The sequence below is a fragment of the Schistocerca piceifrons genome, chromosome 10 (assembly GCF_021461385.2).
Source record: "Schistocerca piceifrons isolate TAMUIC-IGC-003096 chromosome 10, iqSchPice1.1, whole genome shotgun sequence".
Taxonomy (NCBI): domain Eukaryota; kingdom Metazoa; phylum Arthropoda; class Insecta; order Orthoptera; family Acrididae; genus Schistocerca; species Schistocerca piceifrons.
Genome location: NC_060147.1, coordinates 111,974,713 through 112,001,252, shown reverse-complemented (window position 1 = coordinate 112,001,252; position 26,540 = coordinate 111,974,713). Strand labels below are relative to the sequence as shown.

General features: G+C 43.8%; 1 protein-coding gene across 1 annotated transcript in view; it reads left to right on the top strand.

Moving 5' to 3' along the window:
* LOC124719056 (probable cytochrome P450 304a1) overlaps positions 1 to 26,540 on the top strand; it is an 89,623-nt gene that overhangs the window by 41,968 nt on the left and 21,115 nt on the right. Inside the window, exon 6 of the mRNA XM_047244726.1 lies at positions 6,653 to 6,833. Within this exon, the coding sequence (XP_047100682.1) occupies positions 6,653 to 6,833 (181 nt within the window). The remainder of the gene's footprint in view (positions 1 to 6,652; positions 6,834 to 26,540) is intronic.

The following is a 26,540-nucleotide window of genomic DNA, read 5'->3' as shown; positions in this document are numbered from 1 at the left end:
TTTGGGGAAGGAGACCAGACAGCCAGGTCATCGGTCTCATCGAATTAGGGAAGGATGGGGAAGGAAGTCGGCCGTGCCCTTTCAAAGGAACCATCCCAGCATTTGCCTGGAGCGATTTTGGGAAAGCGCGGAAAACCTAAATCAGGATGGCCGGACGCGGGATTGAACCGGCGTCCTCCCGAATGCGAGTCCAGTGTCTAAATACTAACAGGACAACTATCTGGACTCAATTGTCACGGGTGACGAAACCTGGGCATAGCACTTTACACCTGAGACCAAGCAACAATCACGTCAGTGGCGGCATCCTTCTTCGCCAAAGTTGCGGAAATTCAAACAAATACAGTCTGCCGGTAAAGTAGTGACAACCGTTTTTTGGGATCGGAAAGGGGTGTTATTGTTGGTAGACTTTATGCCCACTGGGACCACAATTAACGCTGACAGGTATTGTGAGACGCAGAACCGCAGAAGTGGAATGTTGAGCAAGGGCGTACTCATTCTCCATGACAACACTCGCCCACACATCGCTCGGCAAACTGTTGCCCTCCTGCAACAGTTTCAGTGGAACATAATCACGCACTCACCCTATAGTCCTGACTTGGCGCCCAGTGACTATCATCTGTTCGTTAGGTTAAAAGAACATTTGGCCAGAAAGCGATTCAGCTCCTACGACGAGGTGAAAGAAAGGTTCATAACTTTCTGAACAGCATGGCGGCGAGCTGGTATGACATGGGCATCGACAGAAATGGTGATTATGTCGAAAAATAGCTAAATGTTCAAGCTGTAAACTGATGTACACCATTGTAGAAATAAACAGGTCTATGTACTTACAAAAAAAAATAGGAGACCTTACTTTTGGGGCCGGCCGCGGTGGCCGTGCGGTTCTAGGCGCTTCAGTCCGGAACCGCGGGACTGCTACGGTCGCAGGTTCGAATCCTGCCTCGGGCATGGATGTGTGTGATGTCGTTTGGTTGGTTAGATTTAAGTAGTTCTAAGTTCTAGGGGACTGATGACCTAAGATGTTAAGTCCCATAGTGCTCAGAGCCATTTGAACCTTACTTATGGGATTACCCTCGTAGATGCGTGATGTCCTCTTGTTACGTATACTCGTCCACCATCCCTGTGAGGTTGGACATTACCATCCATAACGCAGATCTGAGGGTCCACGTCTTTTGGGTCATCAATCGCTGGTTTGGTGCACCCTACCAGTAATTCTCCTTCCTTGCCCACCTCATAGTCTCAGAATAGCACTTGCCCCCTACGTCATGTTTCAATCTCTTCTCTTTCCCTACGGTTTATACCCTCTGCAGCTTCCTCAAGTTCCACGGACGTTATTCCCTGATGTCTTCACACACATTCTATCATCCTGCCCCTTCTTCTTATCAGTGTTTTCCATATCTTCCTTTCTTCGCCGATTCTGCCGAGAACCTCCTATTCCTTATCTTATCGTTTCACCTAATTCTCAACATTCTTCTGTAGCACCACTTCACAGACGCTTCGATTTCCTTTATTTTCTGGTTTTTCCACAATCCACGATTCTCTGCAATGCAATGCCGAGCTCCAAACGTACATTCTTTGAAGTTTCTTTCTTAAATTAAGCCTGATGTTTGATACTAGTAGACTTCTTTTGGCCAGCAATGCCCTCTTTGTCTGTTCTACTCTGCTTTTTATGTCCTCCTTGCTTCGACTGTTATGGGTTACTTCACTCCCAAGGTAGCAGAATTCCTTCGTCTAATTCATGATCACCAATTTTGATATTAAGCTTCTACTATTTCTGTTTCTACTGCTTCTCATTACTTTAGTGTTTTTGTGATTTATTCCCAGTCCATATCTGTATTCATTAAACTGTTCATTCCATTTAACAGATCCTGTAATTCTTCTGCACTTTCATTGAGGATAGCAATATCATCAGTGAATCTTATCATTGACATCCTCAAACCCTGAATTTTGATCCCATTCATGAACCTTTGTTTTATTTCTGCCATTGCTTCTTTGATATTCACATGAATAGTACACTTTCTAATCTGAACACTTAGTTCTTGATCTACAATCTCCCCTCTTAGTTCGTGTACATATGGTATACTACCCGTCTTTCCCTGTAGTGGACACTAATGTTTCTGAGAATTTAGAGCATCGTGCACGATTTTATATTGTTGAACGCTTTACCTAGGTTTACAAATCCCAGGTGATTATGACCCATGAATAAGGCGCACATAACTGTTCTGTCGTGAAAGGAGGATATAAGATGAACATCAACAAAAGCAAAACGAGGCTAATTGAATGTAGTCGAATTAAGTCGGGTGATGCTGAGGATATTAGATTAAGAAATGAGACACTTAAAGTAGTAAAGGAGTTTTGCTATTTGGGGAGCAAAATAACGGATGATGGTCGAAGTAGAGCGGATGTAAAGTGTAGACTGGCAATGGGAAGGAAAGCGTTTCTAAAGAACAGAAACTTGTTAACATCGAGTATAGAATTAAGTGTCAGGAAGTCGTTTCTGAAAGTATTTGCATGTAGTGTAGCCATGTATGGAAGTGAAACATGGACGATAGATAGTTTAGACAAGAACAGAATAGAAGCTTTCGAAATGTGGTGCTACAGAAGAATGTTGAAGATTAGGTGGGTAGATCACATAACTAATGAGGAGGTGTTGAATAGGATTGGGGAGAAGAGAAGTTTGTGGCACAACTTGACTAGAAGAATGGATCGCTTGGTAGGACATGTTCTGAGGCATCAAGGGATCACCAATTTAGTATTGGAGGACAGCGTGGAGGGTAAAAATCGTAGAGGGAGACCAAGAGATGAATACACCAAGCAGATTCAGAAGGATGTAGGTTGCAGTAGGTACTGGGAGATGAAGAAGCTTGCACAGGATAGAGTAGCATGGAGAGCTGCATCAAACCAGTCTCAGGACTGAAGACCACAACAACAACAACAACAACTGTTGCACAATGTCATCTCCTGCAAACCAAACGCCACTCTAGTCTTTGAAATCACTGTAATGGCATGTGTGCTCCAAACATGATGCTGCTCAAGAAAAGGATATTGGCGCTGAGGTATTAGTTCCTTTGCGCAGTACTGTCAGAATTCTAATGATAACCAGGGGGGCGGCCAGATTAAAAGACGTCAGGAATCATTCTCCAAGCTAAACAGCGACTCATCAGTGGGCAGAGCACCATCCCATACTTTCTGGGTCCACTCACGGCAGACTAAAGAGTTGCCCCAAAATATGATACCGTAGGACATAATACAGTTAAAAGTAAGCAAAGTAAACAATCCTTCACGTTTCATTGTCAGAGGTAGTGGGGTTTAATCTCATGGTGAAAATAACAGCATTCAGTTTCCACACAATATCTTGAATGTGATAGTCCGAGAAAGCTTATTACCTCCCCTCAGTCTTAACAATTTAAAATGGTCGCCTTCACAGACAGTTTGACCACGTTTGGAAATATAATTTGGCTTTTACAAGAGTTATGTGGATTGCGTCTGTGTTGCATCTGTTCTCCGAAAGCCACCTGCTAATGTTACTGACTGCTCTATTAGCTAGATAATTTGCATTGTATTACACATCTTTCCCGGTAACAAATGTGTAATATGCAAAGAGAAGAATTTTTGAATGATGTGTCATGTTTAGCGGCATATCGTTGATACATATGAAAAGCAGTGGACCCAGAACGGTACCCTGCGGCACCCCCTACTTTTCATGGCTCCAGTCGGATTCTAATCTTTTCCTGATTGTGACACTGGAGGACAACATTTTGCTTCGTAGTTTCCATATTTGAAGTGAATTATCACGTAACATTTAAATTGTGTATATCGTCATCTAAATATGAAAATAATTTATTGTTCAAAGCTGTTACAATAATTTCAAATCAATCGACCAGTAATGGCTGATATAAGCCACCCCCATATCGTTAAAATATATACTTTGGTTCAATCCAGTCACTGCAGAGATCATGTTGTTGTGCTGTCTCAAATAGGCACACCATGGAGTCAGAACTATTATACCTAAGAGACTACTGCCTACATGAACTGCTTTGGTCACACTAAGCCATGTGGTACTGTAACTCAACGCAAGCAATGTGCCACTGCTAGGTCTGTATGATTTTGCCATGACATTCTTCTTACAGTTAATATGGAATGTTCCATTGTTGTCATTAAATATGATTGGACATCTAAATGAACTGTGACACTTTCAAATACACAAAAGCACAGTATTCAATGTAATCAACTTAGGAAAACCACAGAGTACCTAGCTGTCGTGATGGTCTAGTGAGTCGCCGGCACGGTAACTCAGCGTGTTCGGTCAGGGGGTTAGATGCCCTCTGTAATAAAAAAAAATTGAGTTAATGGATCAACGACGAACTGAAACAGGTGTCTTGCGACGTCCGCACTGAGCAGATGCAACAAACGAAAACGAACAAAATGAGACTAAAAAAAGAAAGTGAGTAGAGCACTAGGCTCTGGCTCCGGTGGTCTTGGGTTCAGACCTAGATCGGGTCAGGGATTTTTTCCTCGTTCCAAACCCTTCAGGATAGCTCCAGCTCCACTCAGTCTGAGCTCAAAACAGTTCCAGGTGCCTTTCACAGGGGTAAAAGGCGGTTGTGGCGCTGGGCTCACCACCTGATCCCTCCTAAGAGAGAAGTAAGGTTGTGCTCTACCTACAGTCAGGGCAATAGCCAGCTCACGAGGTGTGTGGCTTGGGCAGACAGTTACAGAATACTTTAATCTTGTAAGGTGTCAGGCAAATCCAACAGCTTCCATGAAATCCCTGACATGATAGCAAATCCGGCAATATGTCAGATAGCTCCGAATAAATCCTGACATTAAATTAACCAAAGTAATACGATCAACGAGTGATCAAATGGAATACCACAGACTAACATAAGAATGCCTAAATGCATGTCATACCTTCCCATCGTCTAACAGACGCAGTTCCGAGGGGAGAAACGAGAGCAGAAGCCGAGAGCAGAACCGTGTTAAGCTAGAAGGCCCTACGATAAGGAACGGACACCCACATCGTTGGCCGACCGCCAAGACCACCCCCCCCCCCCCCCCCGCCCATGTTAAAAGATAGAGCCCTCGAGAAGAACAGTATAGATCTTACGATAACACTAAAGGGCCACACCAGCTGCAAGTTTTAGCGTGAGACTATACACGTCTCTGTTACGTAGCAAACATTAAAAACATTGCCCCACCACGAAAAGTACAATGTTTCTCATTGGATAGACAGAATTTTTGTAAGCAGAGCTTAAGGTTAACATTGAGACCCTGATTGGACAGTTGAAAACACAGCCAGATAGCTTTTCTTAAACCAACTTCGGTAGATTGTAGTAAGGATAAGTTAGAAAGAGTTGCTTCCGAGACAGCGTGGTGTGTGGAGCTGCCCCGCCCGCCGCCCCCTGACGCTGACTAACCACCGACAAGGTAATGAACGCACGTGATGCCGCATAAGAGTCATAAGGCTTCACATCAGAACTGCAGAAGTCTCATCTGTTACATCCCCTTTTTGCGTAATACTAGTGTCGATCGTCAATTAAAGCTCATGGTATTCACATTTGCTACTTGAAGTTAAAATCTGAAACGCGATGATTTTTCTGTTATATAATTAGTGAGAAGCCACATCAGCCACTGTAATTTACGACAAGTTAAATAAGTAATTAAAGATAATTGAGGGTTTCACAAGCTGCGACATCGTCGCAAAAAACACAGTGATCCGTATATGTAATAAGTTTCCTTTAATTTCCGTCTATGGTCACAATTTTTTCTGTTTAACAGATTACCGGTTTCGGTCTTTAATGACCATCATCAGATATGTCTCATTAGGACTTTGATTTTATGAGACAGATCTGATGATGGTCATTAAAGACCGAAACCGGTAATCTGTTAAACAGAAAAAATTGTGACCATAGACGGAAATTAAAGGAAACTTATAATTGAGGGTCACTGTAGACCATTTTGATGGTTTTCTCTTTTACGAAACTTAATTTAAACCTAGATTATAGATGTGATACGGCATAGGTCATCCTTTAATCCATTGTAGAACTTGGAAACCCATTCAGGGAATATTCGTTCACATTTTTGTTGAATGCAGTTGGTTTTTATCATCCTGTATTAAAATATTCCTGTTATCAATAGTGCAATTTATAAACAATGTTTTGTGAGTAGAATAAAATTTCCAATGGTAAACTTAACTGCTTTTTCGACGTTATTTTACCAGCTAACTAAAAATGAGAAAGCCTTGAACCCCTTCCACTAAATTTAGTTAGTATTAAGATTCTTTTGCAGGGAGTGCAGTGGAGCTGACGCTGAAATCATTAAGTATTTGGTTATATCATCGCTAGTCTCACTGAACTCTTCTGAGTTCTACATGTCATGTGTGGTCTGGCGTCTCCTTACCAGCAACAGGTCCCAGGTTCAAACTAGTCAATTCCCTAAAAAACACGCTCAGAGCGTCTTTGCTCGAAAGTGGTAGGGAGACACGACTTAGAACAAACAGACACCACGCAGAATGTTAGAATCTGGATGGTCAAATTCGGATTTGGAACCTACTCCCTACATTGCCGAAGACTCCGCCTCAATTAGGTTGTGAAGAAAAGTGTACAAGAGGGGCAACAGGGAGTGTTTGTGGTAACCGCGGCTCTCGTCTTTCCAGCGGAGCAGCTGGCCATAATCCTGCTGGACATGTTCTTCCCGAGCGCGACCGCGCTCACCTCTGCAGTGACCTGGGCCCTGATCTACGCGGCCCACCATCCGTCGGTGATGCGGCGAGTGCAGCAGGAGCTGGACTCCGTGGTGGGCCACGGCAGGGCGCCTACTCTGGACGACAGGCCACAGTGAGTATGCCTTCTTCTTGGCCACTACGTCTGTTAGGTAAACGCTACCATGCAGTACCCAAATATGAATTAAAACGTTGCCCAGCCAACAAATATACGAGGGCTATCCACAAAGTACATTACGTTTTGGAATAAAAAATTAATAAAGTATTGGAAAATTTTTTCATTATACACAGATGAAAGCCACACTTAAATACTACTTTTCTACATAGTTGCCATTTAAATTAAGGCTCGGAAATTCCTTCGTCGTAAAATTCGGCCGCCTGCGCCTTCAACCACGTGGTTACGTCTTCTTGAAGCTGTGCGTCGTCATCAAAACGCTGCATAGCCAACCACTTCTTCATCGCTGGGAGTAAGTGGAAGTCGCTCGGTGCCAGGTCGGGACTGTACGGCGGATGAGGAAACAACTCCCACTTAAAAGATTCGAGAACTTCACGAGTGGCATTTGCCGTGTGGGCCCGGGCGTTGTCGTGAATCAGCAAGATCTTTGAGTCCAACTTTCCCCTGCGCTTGTTTTGTATTGCTCTTCTGAGGTTGTGCAGAGTTTGGCAATACCTTTGAGAGTTTATTTTAGTGCCTCTTTCCAGGAAATCCACAAAAATCACACCTTTTCTGTCCCAAAAGACAGTCGCCATCACCTTCCTTGCCGACATTGTCTGCATGCATTTCTTGGGTTTTTGGGGGGAATTTGTGTGCCCCCACTGCACTGACTGCAATTTTGTCTCGCAGTTCACATGCTTAACCCATGTTTCGTCACCAGTAACGATGCGATCAAGTAATCAGTCGCCATCTTTCTCGTAAGCGTCCAAAAACGTTAACGCTGCAGCCATTCGCTGATTTTTGTGAATCTCTGTCCAGATTTTTGGTATCCATCTTGCACAAAACTTGTGGTAACCAAGCTTTTCGGTAATGATTTCGTGCAACAAACTTCGTGAAATTTGGGGAAAACTGATAGAGAGTTCCGTTATTGTGAACTTACGGTTTTCACGGACCGCGGCATCGACTTTTTCGACAAGTTCGGCAGTCACTATGCTGGGTCTTCCACTTTGCTCTTCGTCGTGAACGTTAGTTCGGCCATTTTTAAATTTTATGACCCATTGACGCACTCCACCTTCAGTGATTATGTTGTCCCCATACACTTCACAAAGCTGCCGATAGATTTCTATCGGTGTACAGTTTTTTGCAGTCAGAAACCTTATTACAGCACGCACTTCACACTTCGCGGCATATTCAATTAACGCTGACACTTCAAACTGTCACATTAACTCAACGGAGTACAGCACGAACCTCTCACTAGCACGGCAGGATGCCGACTGAGCGGCGGAATGCCATGACACCAAGACGGCCGCTCTAGCCCCGCCCCTAACGGACACAAACGAAAACGTAATGTACTTTGTGGATAGCCCTCGTAGCATATGGTGTTAGCTTGCGACACATTAATACCTAGATGGAATATAAACTCCAGGTTAACTACCATGTTCCTAGCACTCAGGCTAGTGTGAATTAGGTGGTTTTCCATTTGCTATATACTACTGGCCATTAAAATTGCTACACCACGAAGATGACGTGCTACAGACGCGAAATTTAACCGACAGGAAGAGGACGCTGTGATATGCAAATGATTACCTTTTCAGAGCATTCACACAAGGTTGGCAACGGTGGCGACACCTACAACGTGCTGACATGACGAAAGTTTCCGACCGATTTCTCATACACAAACAGCAGTTGACCGGCGTTGGCTGGTAAAACGTTGCTGTGATGCCTCGTGTAAGGAGGGGAAATGCCTACCATCACGTTTCCGACCTTGATAAAGGTCGGACTGTAGCCTATCGCTATTGCGGTTTATCGTATCGCGACATTGCTGCTCGCGTTGGTCGAGATCAAATCACTGTTAGCACAATATGGAATGGATGGGTTCAGGAGGATGATACGGAACGCCGTGCTGGATCCCAACGGCCTCGTATCACTAGCAGTCGAGATGACAGGCATCTTATCAGCATGGCTGTAACGGATCGTGCAGCCACGTCTCGATCCCTGAGTCAACAGATGGGGACGTTTGCAAGACAACAACAACCATCTGCACGAACAGTTCGACGACGTTTGCAGCAGCACGGACTATCAGCTCGGAGACCGTGGCTGCGGTTACCCTTGACGCTGCATCACTGACAGGAGCGCCTGCGATGGTGTACTCAACGACGAACCTGGGTGCACGAATGGCAAAACGTCATTTTTTCGGATGAATCCAGGTTCTGTTTACAGCATCATGATGGTCGCATCCGTGTTTGGTGACATCGCGGTGAACGCACATTGGAAGCGTGTATTCGTCATCGCCATACTGGCGTATCACCTGGCGTGATGGTATGGTGTGCCATTGATTACACGTCTCGATCACCTCTTGTTCGCATTGACGGCACTTTGAACAGTGGACGTTACATTTCAGATGTCTTACAACCCGTGGCTCTACCCTTCTTTCGATCCCTGCGAAACCCTACATTTCAGCAGGAAAATGCACGGCCGTATGTTGCAGGACCTGTACGGGTCTTTCTGGATATAGAAAATGTTCGACTGCTGCCCTGGCCAGCACATTCTCTAGATCTCTCACCAATTGAAAACGTCTGGTCAATGGTGGCCGATCAACTGGCTCTTCACAATACGCCAGTCACTACTCTCGATGAACTATGGTATCGTGTTGAAGCTGCTTGGGCAGCTGAACCTATACACGCCATCCAAGCTCTGTTTGACTCAATCCCCAGGCGTATCAAGGCCGCTATTACGGCCAGAGGTGGTTGTTCTGGGTACTGATTTCTCAGGATCTATGCACCCAAACTGCGTGAAAATGTAATCACAGGTCAGTTCTAGTATAATATATTTGCCCAATGAATACCCGTTTATCATCTGCATTTCTTCTTGGTGCAGCAATTTTAATGGCCAGTAGTGAAGGTTAAAAACGCACTGCTTCCAGGACTCAAGGAGGTGAGCCTGATACGGATCGAATCTGCTTTGAAGATTAACGTCGATGGCTGGTGCGCTAGCAAGCTTGGAGTGTGGTTTCTCCGCATCTGGGCTGTTATCTATGTCCCACGCTACACAGACATTCAGAAAATTCTCTCACTGTTGGACATCAGCTTAGCTCTACATGCACACAGATGTCATTAACAGATTCTGACCTGAGTGGGGGTCTAAGAGACCGTCGGCCTTACACGTTTAGTCTCTTCAGACGCTTAATCAGCAGCAGCAGCACCTCGTGCCACCTTCCAAAACATAGCACTCAAACAGTTAAAATGTGAAATGTGTGCTCCCAGCAGACCCCAACGGTTTAGTCAAGGGGCCATCACTTTCCTGTCTGAGTAGCATCGACAGTTGCCCTCAGATTCTTTCTGTCTTCTATCAGTGACATCCAACTATACTGACGGGAAAAATCACAAAACCAAGAACGAGTTTTGCGACATAAATGAGAATTGGTTCGCTTGTTTCTACATCTGAAATATGACGTCTACTCAAATTTCGCGCCAGTCGCGTATGAGGTTGCAAATAAGGTCCGCTTTAGTGCCACTATCAGAAAGCAAATCAGGTTTGCTTCAATTACACGCTCTAACGGTCGCGGCGGTTAGTTACCTTTGAGATTAGACGTGGTGAGTTGTTGTTAGTCAAGAATGTCTTTAAGGCTACAAAGACGGCCTTATCAACGCCCTACTGAGTTTGAACGAAGTCGTGTAATAGAGCAATGACAAGTGAATGTTCCTTTTGCGAGAATGTACGGTCTCATGAAGACCAGTCTCTGGACATGACATGGTGCTGTTGAGAGGGAAGACCGTCGTGTTCGGTGTATGACTCTGGCGAATCGTACTGCGTCTGCGGCAGCAATTTGAGCATCTATTGGCACCACAGTGACACAACGAAGTGTTGTAAATGGGTTACTCTCTCACTGGCTCCTTTTTCTCCCATTGAATTACAGTATATCCCCTCACTGTATCCTCTCTCAATTACACTCTCTCCTTTTGTCTTTCATTCCCAATGCCACTGTTTCCACCATACCTCAGCAGCTCAAAAATTCTAGGACGGGGGGGGGGGGGCAATTTAATTTTTCCCGTATACCCATGTGTTTAAAATTTCTGTCCAATCTGCACCTTCCCCTAGACCTATGTGTTAACGTTCGCCAGTCTGGAAGGATCCAGACCCTCCAAAGCCTATGTATGGTCTCCATCCATCTGACTTTTTCGTTTCCAATGTCTCCTCTCTCTTTTGCTCCCACTCCTTCTGTCTCCACCCATCTCTCTTTCAGTTTTACTGGCACTGCCTCTCACTGACCACCAATATCTTCTCTCTCTTTGGCTCCCACTGCTACTGTCTTCATTCATCTCTCATTCACTGCCACTTCCTCTCTCCTACCATCACCGTCTCCTCTCTCTTCCACCGTCACTGCCTCTCTCTGCTACTCTCACTCAGTATACGCGCGAATATGTTCGCATGCCAAATTGTTTGGTGAGGGGGACGGATTGAGGATTGAGGGGGCTGGTCCTCCACACTTCTGCCAGTGTCTTTCAAAGAGGAACGTATTCGCATCTTATGTATTCCGACAGGAGCATTTTTTCTTTGGTATCCTTTTCCATGTTGCATATGTAAAACGAATCTTATAGCGTCCTGCAGTTGGCAGGAAAGAACTAACGATCAAGTTTTGAACACGCTTCATTTAAACGCCTTCTGGCATGCACTCAGTTTCAAACGCAAGAACAATAAACACAACAATTGTTGTAATGGCAAAAGCCAGATAAGAGTACAAGACAATGAAAAAAATAATAACCAAAATACTACTCCATACAATTACAAAGTGGCGTTACACCCAATAAAATACAATTTTCTACTGAAGGCTACAGCGAGTGTCTACTAGGCTACAGCTGGTATAGGTATTGGCCAGCGCTGTCCTAGCTGTAGGTACGCACACCAGTCTGTCACTGCCGGCGTGCTTATAACACCGATTCTGCGGAGCGTTACACCTAATCACATTAGTTCCAATTAGTGGATCTCTGTCACATGGTTTTTCCCGAAGTATTTCCACGTTTATGCAGAAAATCTGTTGATGTTTACATCCACTGGTGATGTTTTGATATGAGCTCTTGAAGGGAGGTCGGCAGCCCACCTTGCTTGTCTGTTGTGTGGGCCCTCTAAATGATTATGGAGCACTACGACAAATCACATATACCTATAATGTTTTGGTACTTTATTTATATACAGGGTGATTATAATTAAAGTTAAACTTTCGAAACGCTGTAGAAATAGCATCACTGGTCAGAATGACGTCAAATTGGAACGAAATATTATTGGAGAAGGGGAGAAAGAGTATGGCAGAAGAAAAAAGAATAGTACGAAAATTGATCAATAGATGGCGCTGTATGTGTCACAATACATGAATGAAAACATCTGTCTTACGCACGACCCATTGAAGTTGGTATAATCACGCCAGGCTTTCCCTCCTTTCGCGTCTGTGACATTCGTCAGGACTGTCTCAATGCAGGATCGCGCTCTGCTTGTAAAGCTTTATTACAAGTATGATGACTGTGCACACGTCACTCCGCAGAAGTTTTGGTCACTGAAGGGTTTGAGAAAGGGCACTGGTCCGAGGACTGTCATGGGTTTGGAGAAAATTATTCGGAAACGCGAAAAGACAGGTTCTTTTGGTGTTCAACCTGGTAGAGGGAGGAAACGAATTGATTTGTCAGTGGAAGCAGCGGCCACAGCAATGCAGGAGGAGACGAGTGGTGGTGTGCAGACGTGTAGTGCACTGATAATTGCCAGAACACTGGACATACACGTGAGCACGGTGCGTAAAATCCTATGAAACAACCTTCTTTGCTATCCATTGAAAATTACCCATGTGCACAAGTTGCTTCCTGTTGACCTGCCAGCAAGAGAGACCTGTGCTTTAGAATTTCTTGCTCGCATGGAAGTTGGCAATGATTGGCCGTGGAAGATTTTGTGAACAGACGAAGGAAGCCCACTTCCATCTGACAGGATATGTCAATACACAGAATTGTCGAATATGGACAATGGAAAATCCACACGCAAATCAACTCTCGCGTCCGTCGGCCGTCGTAATTTAATATATTATTTATTGGTAACGTTGATTGTTGCCGACTTACGTGGTGGGCCTTAATCAAAATGATACTTCATTTTAATTTTGATTTACAGTTAAACGCTTTTGTGAAGTTCTCGTTTTTTTAACAATATTGATCTTCAGTGGAATTAGACTCGCTGAATCTTAAAACATGAGTATATAAGTTGAACAATGGAATAAGCTTTTCATATTAATTTCCTCGGCTAGTCAGTTCTCTTTAAAGCAAATAATCTTTACTTATTAATTATAATTGCGACCCACACACGCACAATAGTATTTCTTCTTACCTCCGTTAACCATTGCATTGTAGTCGGAGTCCTGGCTCTGGCTCTCGGTTGTGGTACTGAAAATAAGAACCTTAAAGCTACGTATTTTCTGAAGCGTCGGGCGGCTGTGGAGAAAAATGTATATTATGTTAACAGCGGGCGAGTTTTCGCTTCCGCAAATTTTTATGAAAGTTAATATCGCCACGTAATGGCGTCGTTGGCTGCATCGGCCGCTGCGATTGTTGCACTATAAATTACTCCACTGCAGGTTAATTAAAGGAAGGCGGACATGAAATCGGGATCACCTCTTACAAATTAAAAGTGAACAATAATATTAAATCAATAGATTATCTGCTTAATTAGCACAAATATGCTTACATTTGCCAGAACTCGCAAGATGTCCGTCTACACACATGCAAGACAAGAGAAGAAGTGAAGACGACTAAAAAATTAACAAAAGAGCGTATCTTGTCGTCTCTTTAGATCATTTTGTTATATTTCTTTGCCCTCGAAACTTACACAGGGAAATTATTATTTTAAGGGTACATGAGAAAAATGTATACTATTCAATTTTTAAATGTCTCTTCTTTATAAATACTGTTTTTTAAGTCTTTTTATTATTTCGCTGGGGACGCTATACAACCAGTACCAATTTATCCTGAAAAGATCGCTGTGTGGTGCGGGTTTACTGCATCATTTATCATAAGGTCATATTTTTTGGAAGATACAGATGCTTTCGGTCCTGTTACCCGTACCGTCGCGGGTAAGCGCTATGGGTGTCTTCTGCGCAACCACGTCATTTCCAGCTCTCCAACAGCGTGGGTGTGTGGATGGGATCATTTTTATGCAAGATGGAGCACCTTCACACATTGCAAACCCAGTTAAGCAGCTGCTGAAGGGCCATTTCGAAATGCTAGAATTATCAGCTACCATTTCCCTGCAGCCTGGCCCTCCCGATCACCTGAAATTAATCCGTGTGACTTCTCGCTGTGGGGCTATCTGAAAGATGTTGTGTTCAGTGTTCCGATTGCAAACTTAAGCTGCACTGAAGGCAAGCAGGGCGCAACACATTCTGAACGTGACCCAGAACACTCTGATCAGTTACGGAACATGCTGTTTCTCGATTTCAACTTTTTGGCCTCAGGACAATAATAAAAACCGATTTTTCCCATCCAATGTACTATGACCTTGCCGTGGTGGATGGTCTTACGTAAACAACAGAATCACACCTGTACACCCATGCACACTTGAGTAGTACAGTTTGTTTAACGTCAAACGTACACCTTAGGCATTGTTGTATGATTCATTTGCCATTTTTACTCCACCACTATTAAATTATGATGCTCAAAGCGCCATCTATTGCTACATTTTATAACTATTTATTTTTCTTGTGCCATACGTTTTTTCCGATAATATTCCGATGCAATTTGACGTCATTCTGACCAGTGGTGTTATTTCTACAGCGGTTTGAAAGTGTAACTTTAATTATAATCACCCAGTACTTCGACACATATATATAGCTTGACACATATGGCCGGCCGCGGTGGCCGAGCCGTTCTAGGCGCTTCAGTCCGGAACCACGCGGCTGCTACGGTCGCAGGTTGGAATCCTGCCTCGGGCATGGATGTGTGTGATGTCCTTAGTTAGGTTTAATTAGTTCGAAGTTTAGGGGACTCATGACCTCAGCTGTTAAGTCCCATAATGCTTAGAGTCAATTGAACCATTTGACACACATAAACAACAATAAGCGCTCGTGACATAAGGTTAACACAAAATCGTTTGCTTTACATTTTCTCTGGTGTCTTTGCTCATCGACTGCAATTCATCGTCCGCAGCTCGTGGTCGTGGGGTAGCGTTCTCGCTTCCCGCGCCCGGGTTCCCGGGTTCGGTTCCCGGCGGGGTCAGGGATTTTCTCTGCCTCGTGATGACTGGGTGTTGTGTGATGTCCTTAGGTTAGTTAGGTTTAAGTAGTTCTCGGGGACTCATGGCCATAGATGTTAAGTCCCATAGTGCTCAGAGCCATTTTAACCATTTTTTGCAATTCATCAGAAACGCCCTGCTTATGATTTGTTTCTTATAAGAGTAAAAATGTTATTAGAAATATTTTACTAAATTTGTCAGAGTTCCCAATTTTACATAATTTTTGTCAGTCATTTTATGTTTTTGTCAGGCATATTAAGACCCGTATCAACCCATTTTTCTCACTGCAGTACCAGTTTGGGCTTATTTGTGTAGGCGAGAAGTGCCCATTATACAGAGGCAGCGCGTTATGAAGTTTTACTGTTAAAAAAACAGTGAATTAAATTTAGTTTGGTCGCCTCATAACTCTTATGATGACCCTGGAACTATTAACATGTGCAACATGTTTCAATTAAAACTGCATTTACGCCTCGGGCCGGACATTACGTGCGTATGTGCAGTAACTTTGAACCTCTGGATCTCAGTAGCGGATAACGATATCGAAAAGAGTTTTGACGTTTCACGAGAATATCATCTTAACAACGTCTGGTAAAAATGTCGACAATCTGCCATGAATATAAACGATAGGAAATGCCATCCCCACGATTGGTACTTTTAGTACCAAAAAATTATGGTTTTTCGAAGTTTTCTAAGAAGCCGTCCTGAGGTACACATTACATCACGCCTAATGCAAAAGAACCAACCGATTCGCTCAATTTGCCTCGGCTGCAGGAAGTGTGTAATGTTTAAATTTTGACCCTGAACAACAGGATAGCTGCATTACGTCGGGCCTTCTGATAGGTATACAGACGGTAAGTAGACCATGGGCTATCGAAAACACTTGGTCCCTTATGTCTGTGGTCAACAGAAGCAGAGATATGGTCCCCTGAAAAATCGCATTTTCGCTCACTGCTTTTTGGAACGTATTGCTGACTTGCGCTGTCGTGCACGGACTGTTGAAAGCATCAGGCAGCACCAGTAGTGAAACTTTTGATTGATCAGGAGAAGCCAGGTACGTTGTTGTTCACAACAGCAGAGGAAACCGAGCACCATGTGTGACATCCGCTCTCCCCTTTTGTTGTCGCTGTTGATGTCGAGGCGGGACTGCTACAGCTCTGTCGGTGGAATGGAGACGCGACGCGCAGTGATGGTTGTCTGTCCGCGTCGGATAACTTGGAACAGCACCTGGAAATCTCTAAAGAAAACTGTTCCTCGCGTAATGTATGAAAGTTTGCGTTTGCGAGTCCGCACAGTCTTCTCAGCGATGCGAACTGCTGATTTTAATTGTCTGTTATGGTTTTATGATGATTTGCTATGCCCGGTTAGTTAGTTATTGCAGTACTGAGTGAATCGTTCATCATCGGCGTCGTTTCACATCACTGAAGCGAGGGAAAATTCGTTTGCGGTTCAGTATCAGCAGGTGTTGTTACGTTGCTAGGCAGAATTGTTCACTACGGCACGGCGCAAATCCAGAGATAATCTATAATGCTATCTTGCTTTCGTGCGTCGTGATATTGTTGCGGCAAAACACTCCTTTCAATGCTCAATGTTCATCAAGTCACTCTTTCACTTAAAATGTTCACAGTTAATTAATTTTGATCATCAACTATCACACAGTCAATTAATGATGGAGCCAACACGTTAGATTTCCGTTACTGACGAACAATTTTATTGTTCCTTATTAGCAGTTAGTTTATAATCATCACACCACACGCACACCGATGGATCAGATTAATTAAGATTCTTTTCAGTTCGGTGATCGTGATAATTACGACAACTTTTACAATCGGCGTATTTGTATTATCTTCGTGTGGTCGTATTAATGTTACCTACTCCCGACTAATCAGGTATTGCAGTCTTCGATGCTATGTCCATTCTGCGTTGTAACTGTTCACTTCGATGAAGGTTGAGTCCAACAACAATATCTCCAATAATTAAAGTTCGTTAACTCGTCGTGCACTATCAGAATATCACTTCATTTCAAGTTCTCAAGTCAGAATAACTGAGAACAAAGTCCGCGCATCACCATCACACAATATTACTTTTTTTTTAATAGAAATAATCTCGTAGCGTTCCGTTTGTAGTACTATAACAAACGTTGCTCTCTCTGGACTTGATAGCAAGCAAGCTAGCAAGCAACTAACTTTTCCATGATCGAGCATTGTAAACGCATTGAATTTCCTTTTCGCCGCGTTTACAACTCTCTTTCACAATAAATGTTATCTCAGAGCGGCATATTACTTTGGACTTAACTTTTGTCGTACTGATTTGCAATTATTGCTAAGATGTTTGATAGCTAATTAAAAAAAGCTTTCTTTTAGCTTTATATCATGACATACTCAGTAATTATTGAAATTGGTGTTCATCAAAACTTTAAGGTGTTATATTATTGTCAAAGTTGTCGTAGATCTCAGGATAACACTGTTCCCTACTTTAAATTATCGTGACATTCTTATTTGGGTTTTCGGATTTCTTGGGGTGTTGCACATTGTATCGTGACAGTAATCAGAACTGCCTATTTTCCTTGTAGCAGTTCTCACAATTGGCAAATAAGACCAGTGAGCATACAAGTTTAGTTTTCTTGAAACACTTGTAACAGACAGAGTACCGTGTAAGCTATCGATCAGCATAATTTTTTTATTTCGTTTGCAACAGTGGTCGGAGTACAGTATCACGCAGAAAACAGCACATGTACGCGAAAAGTTATACAGCCGACTTGTTTAATTTCTAATTAGCTGAAGTTGAGGTTTACGAATATATGATGCCATGAAAAAAAGCCTGGTTCATCGAAATGTTTACAGAAAGCTTCTTGGGCGTATTTCGCTAGTTCTGCATAATTTATGTTTGTGTTTTGAAAGATAAGCAAGTAACTCGCAACACACGTCCTCATCGTCGAGCGCACATTTGTTTGCTACGAAGGCAGAGTTCTAAGTGACGTGTCCCAAATATTCAGGGTGATTATGATTGTTGTAAACAAAAAATGCTCATAGTGACGTCAAATTTGAGCGGAATATTATCGAAGTAGGAGAAAACGTAATGGCAACAAAAAATTATCGAAACTTGTGCCACTAAATAACTCTGTAAACGACAGAAACTGCAAAATAAAAGACTTGGAGTGCATAGTTGTTCGTTAGCTTGCAACTGAGGCGTCCAGCATGGCTGTTTCCTTGAAGGATCGCGCGCTGCTGGTAAAGCTCTTTGGCAAGAACTGTGACTGCGCCAGGAGCCCTGCAGAAGTTGCGGATGCTCAATGGTATGAAAAAAGACATTGGTCCGGTGTCTGCCAAGGGTCTGGAGAAAATGATTACGAAATTCGGAACGACACTATGGGACTATGGGACTTAACATCTGAGGTCATCAGTCCCCTTAGAACTACTTAAACCTAACTAGCCTAAGGACATCACACACACCCATGCCCGAGGCAGGATTCGAACCTACGACCGTAGCGGTCACGCGGTTCCAGATTGAAGCGCCTAGAACCCCTCGGCCACAGAGGCTTGCTCTACATCTATACTCTGCAAACCACCGTGAGGTGCGTGGCAGAGGGTACGTCCCATTGTACCAGTTATTAGGGCTTCCTCCTGTTCCATCCACGTATGGAGCGTGGGAAGAACGATTGTTTAAATGCCCCTGAGCGTGCAGTAATTATTCCAATCTTATCCTCACGATCCCTCTGTGAGCGATACGTAGGGGGTTGCAGTATATCCCTAGACTAATCATTTAAAGGCGGTTCTTGAAACTTTGGTAACAGACTTTCTCGTGATAGTTTACGTCAATATTCCATCAGTATCCAGAATGAGATTTTCACTCTGCAGCGGAGTGTGCGCTGATATGAAGCTTCCTGGCAGATTAAAACTGTGTGCCAGACCGAGACTCGAACTCGGAACCTTTGCCTTTTGCGGGCAAGTGCTCTGCCATCTGAGCTACCCATGTGTGAGCTGTGAGGACCGGGCGTGAGTCGTGCTTGGATAGCTCAGATGGTATGACACTTGCCCGCGAAATGCAAAGGTCCCGAGTTCGAGTCTCGGTCCGGCACACAGTTTTAATCTGCCAGGAAGTTTCATATCAGCGCACACTCCAGCGCAGAGTGAAAATCTCCTTCTGGAAACATCCCCCAGGCTGTGGCTAAGCCATGTCTCCGCAGTATCCTTCCTTTCAGGAGTGCTAGTTCTACAAGGTTCGCAGAAGAGCTTCTGTAAAGTTTGGAAGGTATGAGACGAGGTACTGGCGGAAGTAAAGCTATGAGGACGGGACGTGAGTCGTGCTTGGATAGCTCAGATGGTAGAGCACTTGCCCGTGAAAGGCAAAGGTCCCGAGTTCGAGTCTCATTCCGGCACACAGTTTTGATCTGCCAGGAAGTTTCCTTCAGTATGTCTGTGGCAATGCTGCTCCCATGGATTCAAAAACCTGTGACCATTCGTGCTGCCTTTTTCTGCACACGTTCAATATCACCTGTTAGTCCTATCTGCTTTGGGTCCCATACACTTGAGCAATATTCTAGGATGGGTCGCACGAGTGTTTTTCTGGCAATCTCTTTTGTAGACTGATTCTACTAGTTGATCCGATGTCTGTCGAAGATGTGGCCACAGTATTGCAGGAGAGGTTGAGCGGTCGTGTGCAATCATCCAGTGAACGGGGAATTGCCCGGACATTGGATATGCCTGCGAGCACGGTGCATAAAATCCTACGAATCATCCTGCGTTGCTATCCACACAAAACCACCCATGTTCAGGAAGTTTGTCCCTGCTGACCCGCCAGTAAGACAAACTCTTGCTGTGGAATTTCTTGCTGCCATGGAGACCGACGTGTAATGACCATGGGACATTACGTGGACAGACGAAGCCCATTTCCAAGGATATCTCAGTACACAGAACTGCGGAATGCGGGCAAGGGAAAATCCGCACGCACATCAGCGGGTACCACTACATTCTGCAAAAATGATTGTGTGTTGCGGTTTGACGGCATCGTTTATCGTAGGGCCATGTTTTTTTCAATGTGACGAGTCCTGCGGGTCCGATTACCTGTAGATCTCTGGGAAACGTTACGACAGTCTTTTGCGCACCAACATCACACCAACCCTTCAACGACGTAGATGTGTGGTAGGACCATTTATATGCAACAATGCGCTCCTTCGCATATTGTACAGCCAGTGAATCAAGTGTTGCAGAGGCATTTCGGAAATGCTGGAATTATCAGCCGTCACTTCCCTACAGCCCGGCCATCCAAATAAACTGTTCTTAATCCGTGTGACTTCTGGCTGTGAGGTTCTCCGACAGACGCTGTGTTGAGTGCTGCAACTGCAAAAGTAGCTGTATTGGAGGTACGCATTGCGCAGCGCATTCTGGACCTGACTTCTGAGACACTCCGATCTGTTGTGGAATATGCTGTTACTCGGTTTCAACTTTTGCCAGAAAACGGTGGATAGCATTATGAACCTGTCTTGCACCAGCCTCAGGTTAGCTAAAAACTGATCTCATTTTGTATTTTATGTGATTTTTGCCTTCAGGAAAATAAAATCGATTTCACTGTTGCTTTTTATGCGCTTTTTGGCCTCAGGACATTTACAAACCGATTTTTCCTATCGGGTGTGGTGCGACCTTGCCGTCATGGATAGGCTTACCTAACTAGCAGTACCACAAATGTTGAATGTCAGACTTATGCGGTCATGCACATTGCACAGTACGGTTGGTTTATTATGCAACTCACACTACAGCTGTGGTACCGCGAATCATGTATCATTTGTAGCTGAACACATTTACGTCATGACGCTTACAATGCCATCTAGTGGGAAAATTTTCTTTTGTTTCCACAACATTTCCCCATTTTTCGATGATATTCCGCGCAGATTTGACGTCACTCTGAGTAGCAGTTCTTTTTTACATCGTTTTGAAACTGGAAATTTAGTTATAATCACCCTGCATATAGTGCACAATAATATTGTCCCGTTCTTGGCTTCGAGTTTTACTCTATATATTCACACAATGTTATTGTATCAATAATATTGAGTGTGTGATAGCCGTTTTATTCGTTCAGGGCGTTGTGAACATACTATAGTGTTCTCATCCAAAGTAGGGCAAGTATTAAAGTCGACAAACGCGTATGAATGACAGGAAACCATAGTTGCCATGTATATGATACTTCATTTAAGTTTTCTTTGTGGTTTTTATGGGGAACATTTGAGAACTAGAATGTTTGTAGTGAAAATGGTTTGTAATAATAGACGATTGGGAGAACAAAGCGGAACTGCTACGGTTAACTGTTTTTCGAATAAACGGTGACCATATTTACGTGTTGGTACGTTCTGAATTATTGAATACGAGCCATGTGCATACAGTTACGTAAGTGGATGGAAATGACTAATAATCAAGCTGTATTTAAATCGACCAGGAACGTGAGGTGGATATTGGGCACATGGTTGCAGTTCTCAACCTCCTGTGCTTGCCTCAGTGTGAATACTTGAATTTTCCTCCCCAATAAGTAACAGCTTTTTTTCTAAAAAAAAAAAAAAAAAAAAAAAAAAGGTTTGGTGACCCCAGCCATTTCTATAATAATATAGCCGTTGTTTTCATTTTCTGGTCTCTGAGGCCCATCATTTACATCTGCATTCAGGGATTGGACAAAAATTTGAAAACATCGTGAGAAAAGCGTGTTTGAACGTAAATGCTGACCCTACCCAAGCCTGGAGGTTGTGCTGTTGCATTTGACCACGAATGGCGACTGCGCAATGTCCTCAATACGATGCGAGTGTCAATCGTGGTCAGAGTAGTGTTTGTGTGTAGTTGTGACTCCATTATGCTTGACACACAATCAACGCTGATTTAGAAAACTTCAGTCTTGTGAAACTCAACTAGCTCTTTATTCACACGAAGTGTTCAGTGCTACTGACAAGGGATTTCAAATTGATTCTGTATGCCTAGATTTCCAGAAGGCTTTTTGACACCGTACCACACAGGCGGCTTGTAATGAAATTGCGAGCTTATGGAATACCGTCTCAGTTATGTGACTGGATTCGTGATTTCCTGTCACAGAGGTCACAGTTCGTAGTAATTGACGGAAAGTCGTCGAGTAAAACGGATGTGATTCCTGGCGTTCCCAAAGGTAGTATTATAGGCCCTTTGCTGTTTCTTATCTGTATAAACGATTTATGAGACAATCTGAGTAGCCGTCTTAGGTTGTTTGCGGTTGATACTGTCGTTTATCGACTAATAAAGTCGTCAGAAGATCAAAAGAAATTGCAAAACGATTTAGAAAAGATACCCGTATGGCGCAAACATTACCAATTGATCCTAAATAACGAAAAGTGTGAGGTCATCCACATTAGTGCTGAAAGGAATCCGTTAAACTTCGGTTACACGATAAATCAGTCAAATCTAAATGCCATAAACTCAACTAAATACCTAGGAATTACAATTACGAACAACTTAAATTGGAAGGAACACACAGAAAATGTTATGGGGAAGGCTAAACAAAGACTGTGTTTAATTCGCAGGACACTTAGAAAATGTAACAAATCTACTAAAGAGACTGCCTACACTACGCTTGCCCGTCCTCTTTTAGAATAATGCTGCACGATGTGGGATCTTGACCAGGTAGGATTGACGGAGTACATCGAGAGAGATCAAAGAAGGGCAGCACGCTTTGTAGTATCGCGAAATAGGAGACAGAGTGTCACTGAAATGATACAGGATTTGGGATGGACATCATTAAAGCAAAGGCGTTTTTCGTCGTGGCGGAATCTCCTCACGAAATTATAATCACCAGTTTTCTCCTCAGAATGAGAAAATATTTTGTTGACGCCAACCTACACAGGAAAAAACGATCATCATAATAAAATAAGGGAAATCAGAGCTTGCACGGAGAGATATGTGTGTTCATTTTCTCCGCGCGCTGCACGAGATTAGACTAATAGAGAATTATTGTGAATGTGGTTCGATGAACCCTCTGCCAGGCACTTGAATATGATTTGCAGAGTATCCATGTAGATGTGAATGTAGATGGTAGGATGGTTGATTTGGGGGAGAGGACCAAACAACGATGTCATCAACCTCATCGGTTTAGGGAAGAATGAGAAGGAAGCCGGCAGTGCCTTTTCACAGGAAGTACCCCTGCATTTCCTGAAACGATTTAGGGAAATAACGGAAAACGTAAATCAGGATAGCTGCTCTCGAGTTTGAACCGTCGCCGGCTGGGGTGACCGAGAGGTTCTAGGTGCTACAGTCTGCAACCGCGCGAACGCTACAGTCGCAGGTTCGAATCCTGCCTCGGGCATGGATGTGTGTGATGTCCTTAGGATAGTCAGGTTTAACTAGTTCTAAGTTCTAGGGGACTAATGACCTCATAAGTTAAGTCCCATAGTGCTCAGAGCCATTTGAACCATTTTGAACCGTCCTCCTCCCGAATGCGAGTCCAGTGTGATAACCACTGCGCCACCTCGTTCGGTACACACTATGTTGGAGCTAAATGAATTCGAACGTGGGAAAATTGTTGGTGTTCGTATGGTGAGCGCTTTCGTAACCAAGTTAACTCAAGTATTTGGTGTTTCAAGAGGCACTGTATCGAAGATTTATACTGCATACAGAGATGGTGAAAGAACATCCTACACTAAACAACAACGCAAACGAAAGTGTATGTTGACTGACCATGATGGGCTGTCATTGAAGACGATTTTGACGAAAAATAAGAGGACAACATGAAGGGTGCTCATAAGCTGAGAACTACAGGGCAAGGTGGAATTCATCAGTGATGCAAATGCCTGTAACAAGAAAATGTGGTGCCGAAGCAGTAAAACCTTGACTATGGAGCAATGAAAAGAAGTCACTTGGCGATGAGCCCTGTTCCACGCTGTTTCCAACTTCTGCTCGAGCTTACGTCTGGAGTAAGCCATCCCAAGCCTGTGATACACACAATTTGCTACCGACAGTGAAATACGGCATGGGTTTGGTAATGGTTTGGGCAGTCACAGTGTGATATTCGTTAGGTATCATGGTTACTCTCCGAGGATTTGGGACCATTTATCCTTCCAAGTCCAACCCATGGCACAATACTTGTTCCTCAGTGGCGAATCTGTGTAACAGACGACAGAACGTATTCACCCGGCTCACATCATCCAGGACTAGTTTTGTGAGAACGAAGATGAATTGTCACATCTCCCCTGGCTACTGCATCTGAATATTATTGAGCCGTTGACATGTACTTTGGAGAGATAGGTGTATGATAGCTATCCAGCTCCATCATCATTACCTGATCTTGCCACTATTTTGGAGGAAGAATGGTAGAACACTCGCTTGAAAACCATACAGGAGCTGTATCTATATATTCTGAGAAGATTAGAAGCGATTAGAAGCTGTTTTGGATGCCAACGGTTTTCCTGTATTTCCACCTCCTGTAAATACTTTACAACCCACCATACAGTGCATGGTGGAAGGCACTCTCCGCCGCTGTTGGTCATCATTTCCTGTTCCACTCGCAAGCGAAGCGAGGGGAAAGTGACTGTCTAAATGCTTCTGTAAGAGTCCTGCTTTCTCCTATCTTGCCTTTGCAATCATTACATGAGATGTGTCTTAGTCGTAGCAGTCGCAAATGCCGATTTTCTAAACTTCCTCAATAGCGTTTCATAGAAAGAATGTCATCTTCCATCCAGAGATGCTATTTGATTTCACAGAGCATTTCCATAGTACTCGTGTGTTGACTGAACCTACTGGTGACAAATCTAGCAGTGTGCTTCTTAGTTGCTTCAATGCCTTACTTTAATCAAACCTGGTATGGGTACCAAACATTCGAGCAGTACTCAGTAGTGGGTTGCAAAAGTGTTCTGTTTACAGTCTCCTTCATAAATGAACTAGCCTTTTTGCCATGGCTTAGCTCAAATATGTATTTGACACATATATTAAACACACCTCCTCCTTCTCCTCCTCTCTGTGTCCACCTCTTCCTTCATCTTCCATTTTACCTTCCCACCTCCATCTATCTCCTCCTTCTCACACTCTCTGTCTCTTCACCTCCTCCTCCTCCTCCTCCTCCTCTTCACATTGTCCATTTCCTCCACCCCTTCTCTCTGACCATATATTCCTACTCCTTCCTCTGACCATATCCTCCTTCCCCTCTCTCTTTACGTCTCCATCACCCCCTTTTTCTTTTCCACCTACCAACTACCCATCCACACCTTTCAGCTGCCTCATGCATCTCCCCTTTCTCCCCTCTCTCTGTCCGTTCCCTCATAGTTTCACTCTGCCCATCCCCACCTCTATTCATATTTAAAGCTGACTCATACTATTCCCACAACACACTCGCCATACAGGGTAGACTACACATCACAGTATTGAAAATCGTTTGTTTGCCCCAAACGTTCAGGCCGCCATGCAGCACAGATCGATAAAGCAGGCCGATACTACTCTAACACATCTGTGATGCAGGGTAGCGTATATGTCAGGCTCTGGAAAACCGTTTCTTGCCCCTGACATGTAGGCTTCCCTGCAAATCAGGTTGAATTGGCAGGTCGTTTCTGTTCCCACACAAGCTTTCCTTTGCTACTGCCTTGTCCTGCATTGTGCACACGATTGTCAGGGTTAAGTACAGATTTGGCATGGTTAATTTTAAGGGGTGGCCAGATGCCCTTCCTGCCGCCACCCCGTACCCCACAGGAAGGAATTAGTGTACCCCAGCTGTCTGCATCTAGTGTAAATCATGAAACACTGCGAATGTGTAGCAAATGTCAGCGCCTCGTGTAACTAAGGAGGGACGTGAGGACCAGCCTGGTATTCACCTGGTGGGATGTCGAAAACCGCCTAAAAACCACATCCATGGCGTCGTTAATCTGCCGGGCGGATTCGAACTGAGGCTGGCGCGCCTACCCGAGTCCAGGAAGCAGCGCATTAGCGCTCTCGGCTAACCTGGCGGGTTCTGTTCCCACAAAACGTGTGTCATGAAAGGCAACCCACACGCAAATGGCTGGAAAAATACGTTTTTGTCCATATCTCCGCTCCTCTTGGAGCTAGGAGGTTATAGACCCACAGTACTGATACTACTGAGGCCTGTTGTTTCTGTGACAAATCTTCGTAAAATCGACCTATGTGTTTAGTAGGAGATCGTGGACATACACGCATACACACGTCCACTCTGTTTTTTGCATGTAACAGATAGTAGATAACAGATTAAACTACCTAGAACTCTCCCAATACACTGAAGTCGACAGTTTGCCTACCCTACAACTGGTACTGCATACTCACTCCGTTTCACACCACTATTACTGTATTTGAACACTGCAGAATATTTTTTTCTACTCATCTTCTTTAACTTACCCCACATTCAAAACAAGCTACCATTTATCACATCAACTAGAAATTCTATCTAACAATAAGTCATCTTCTATCT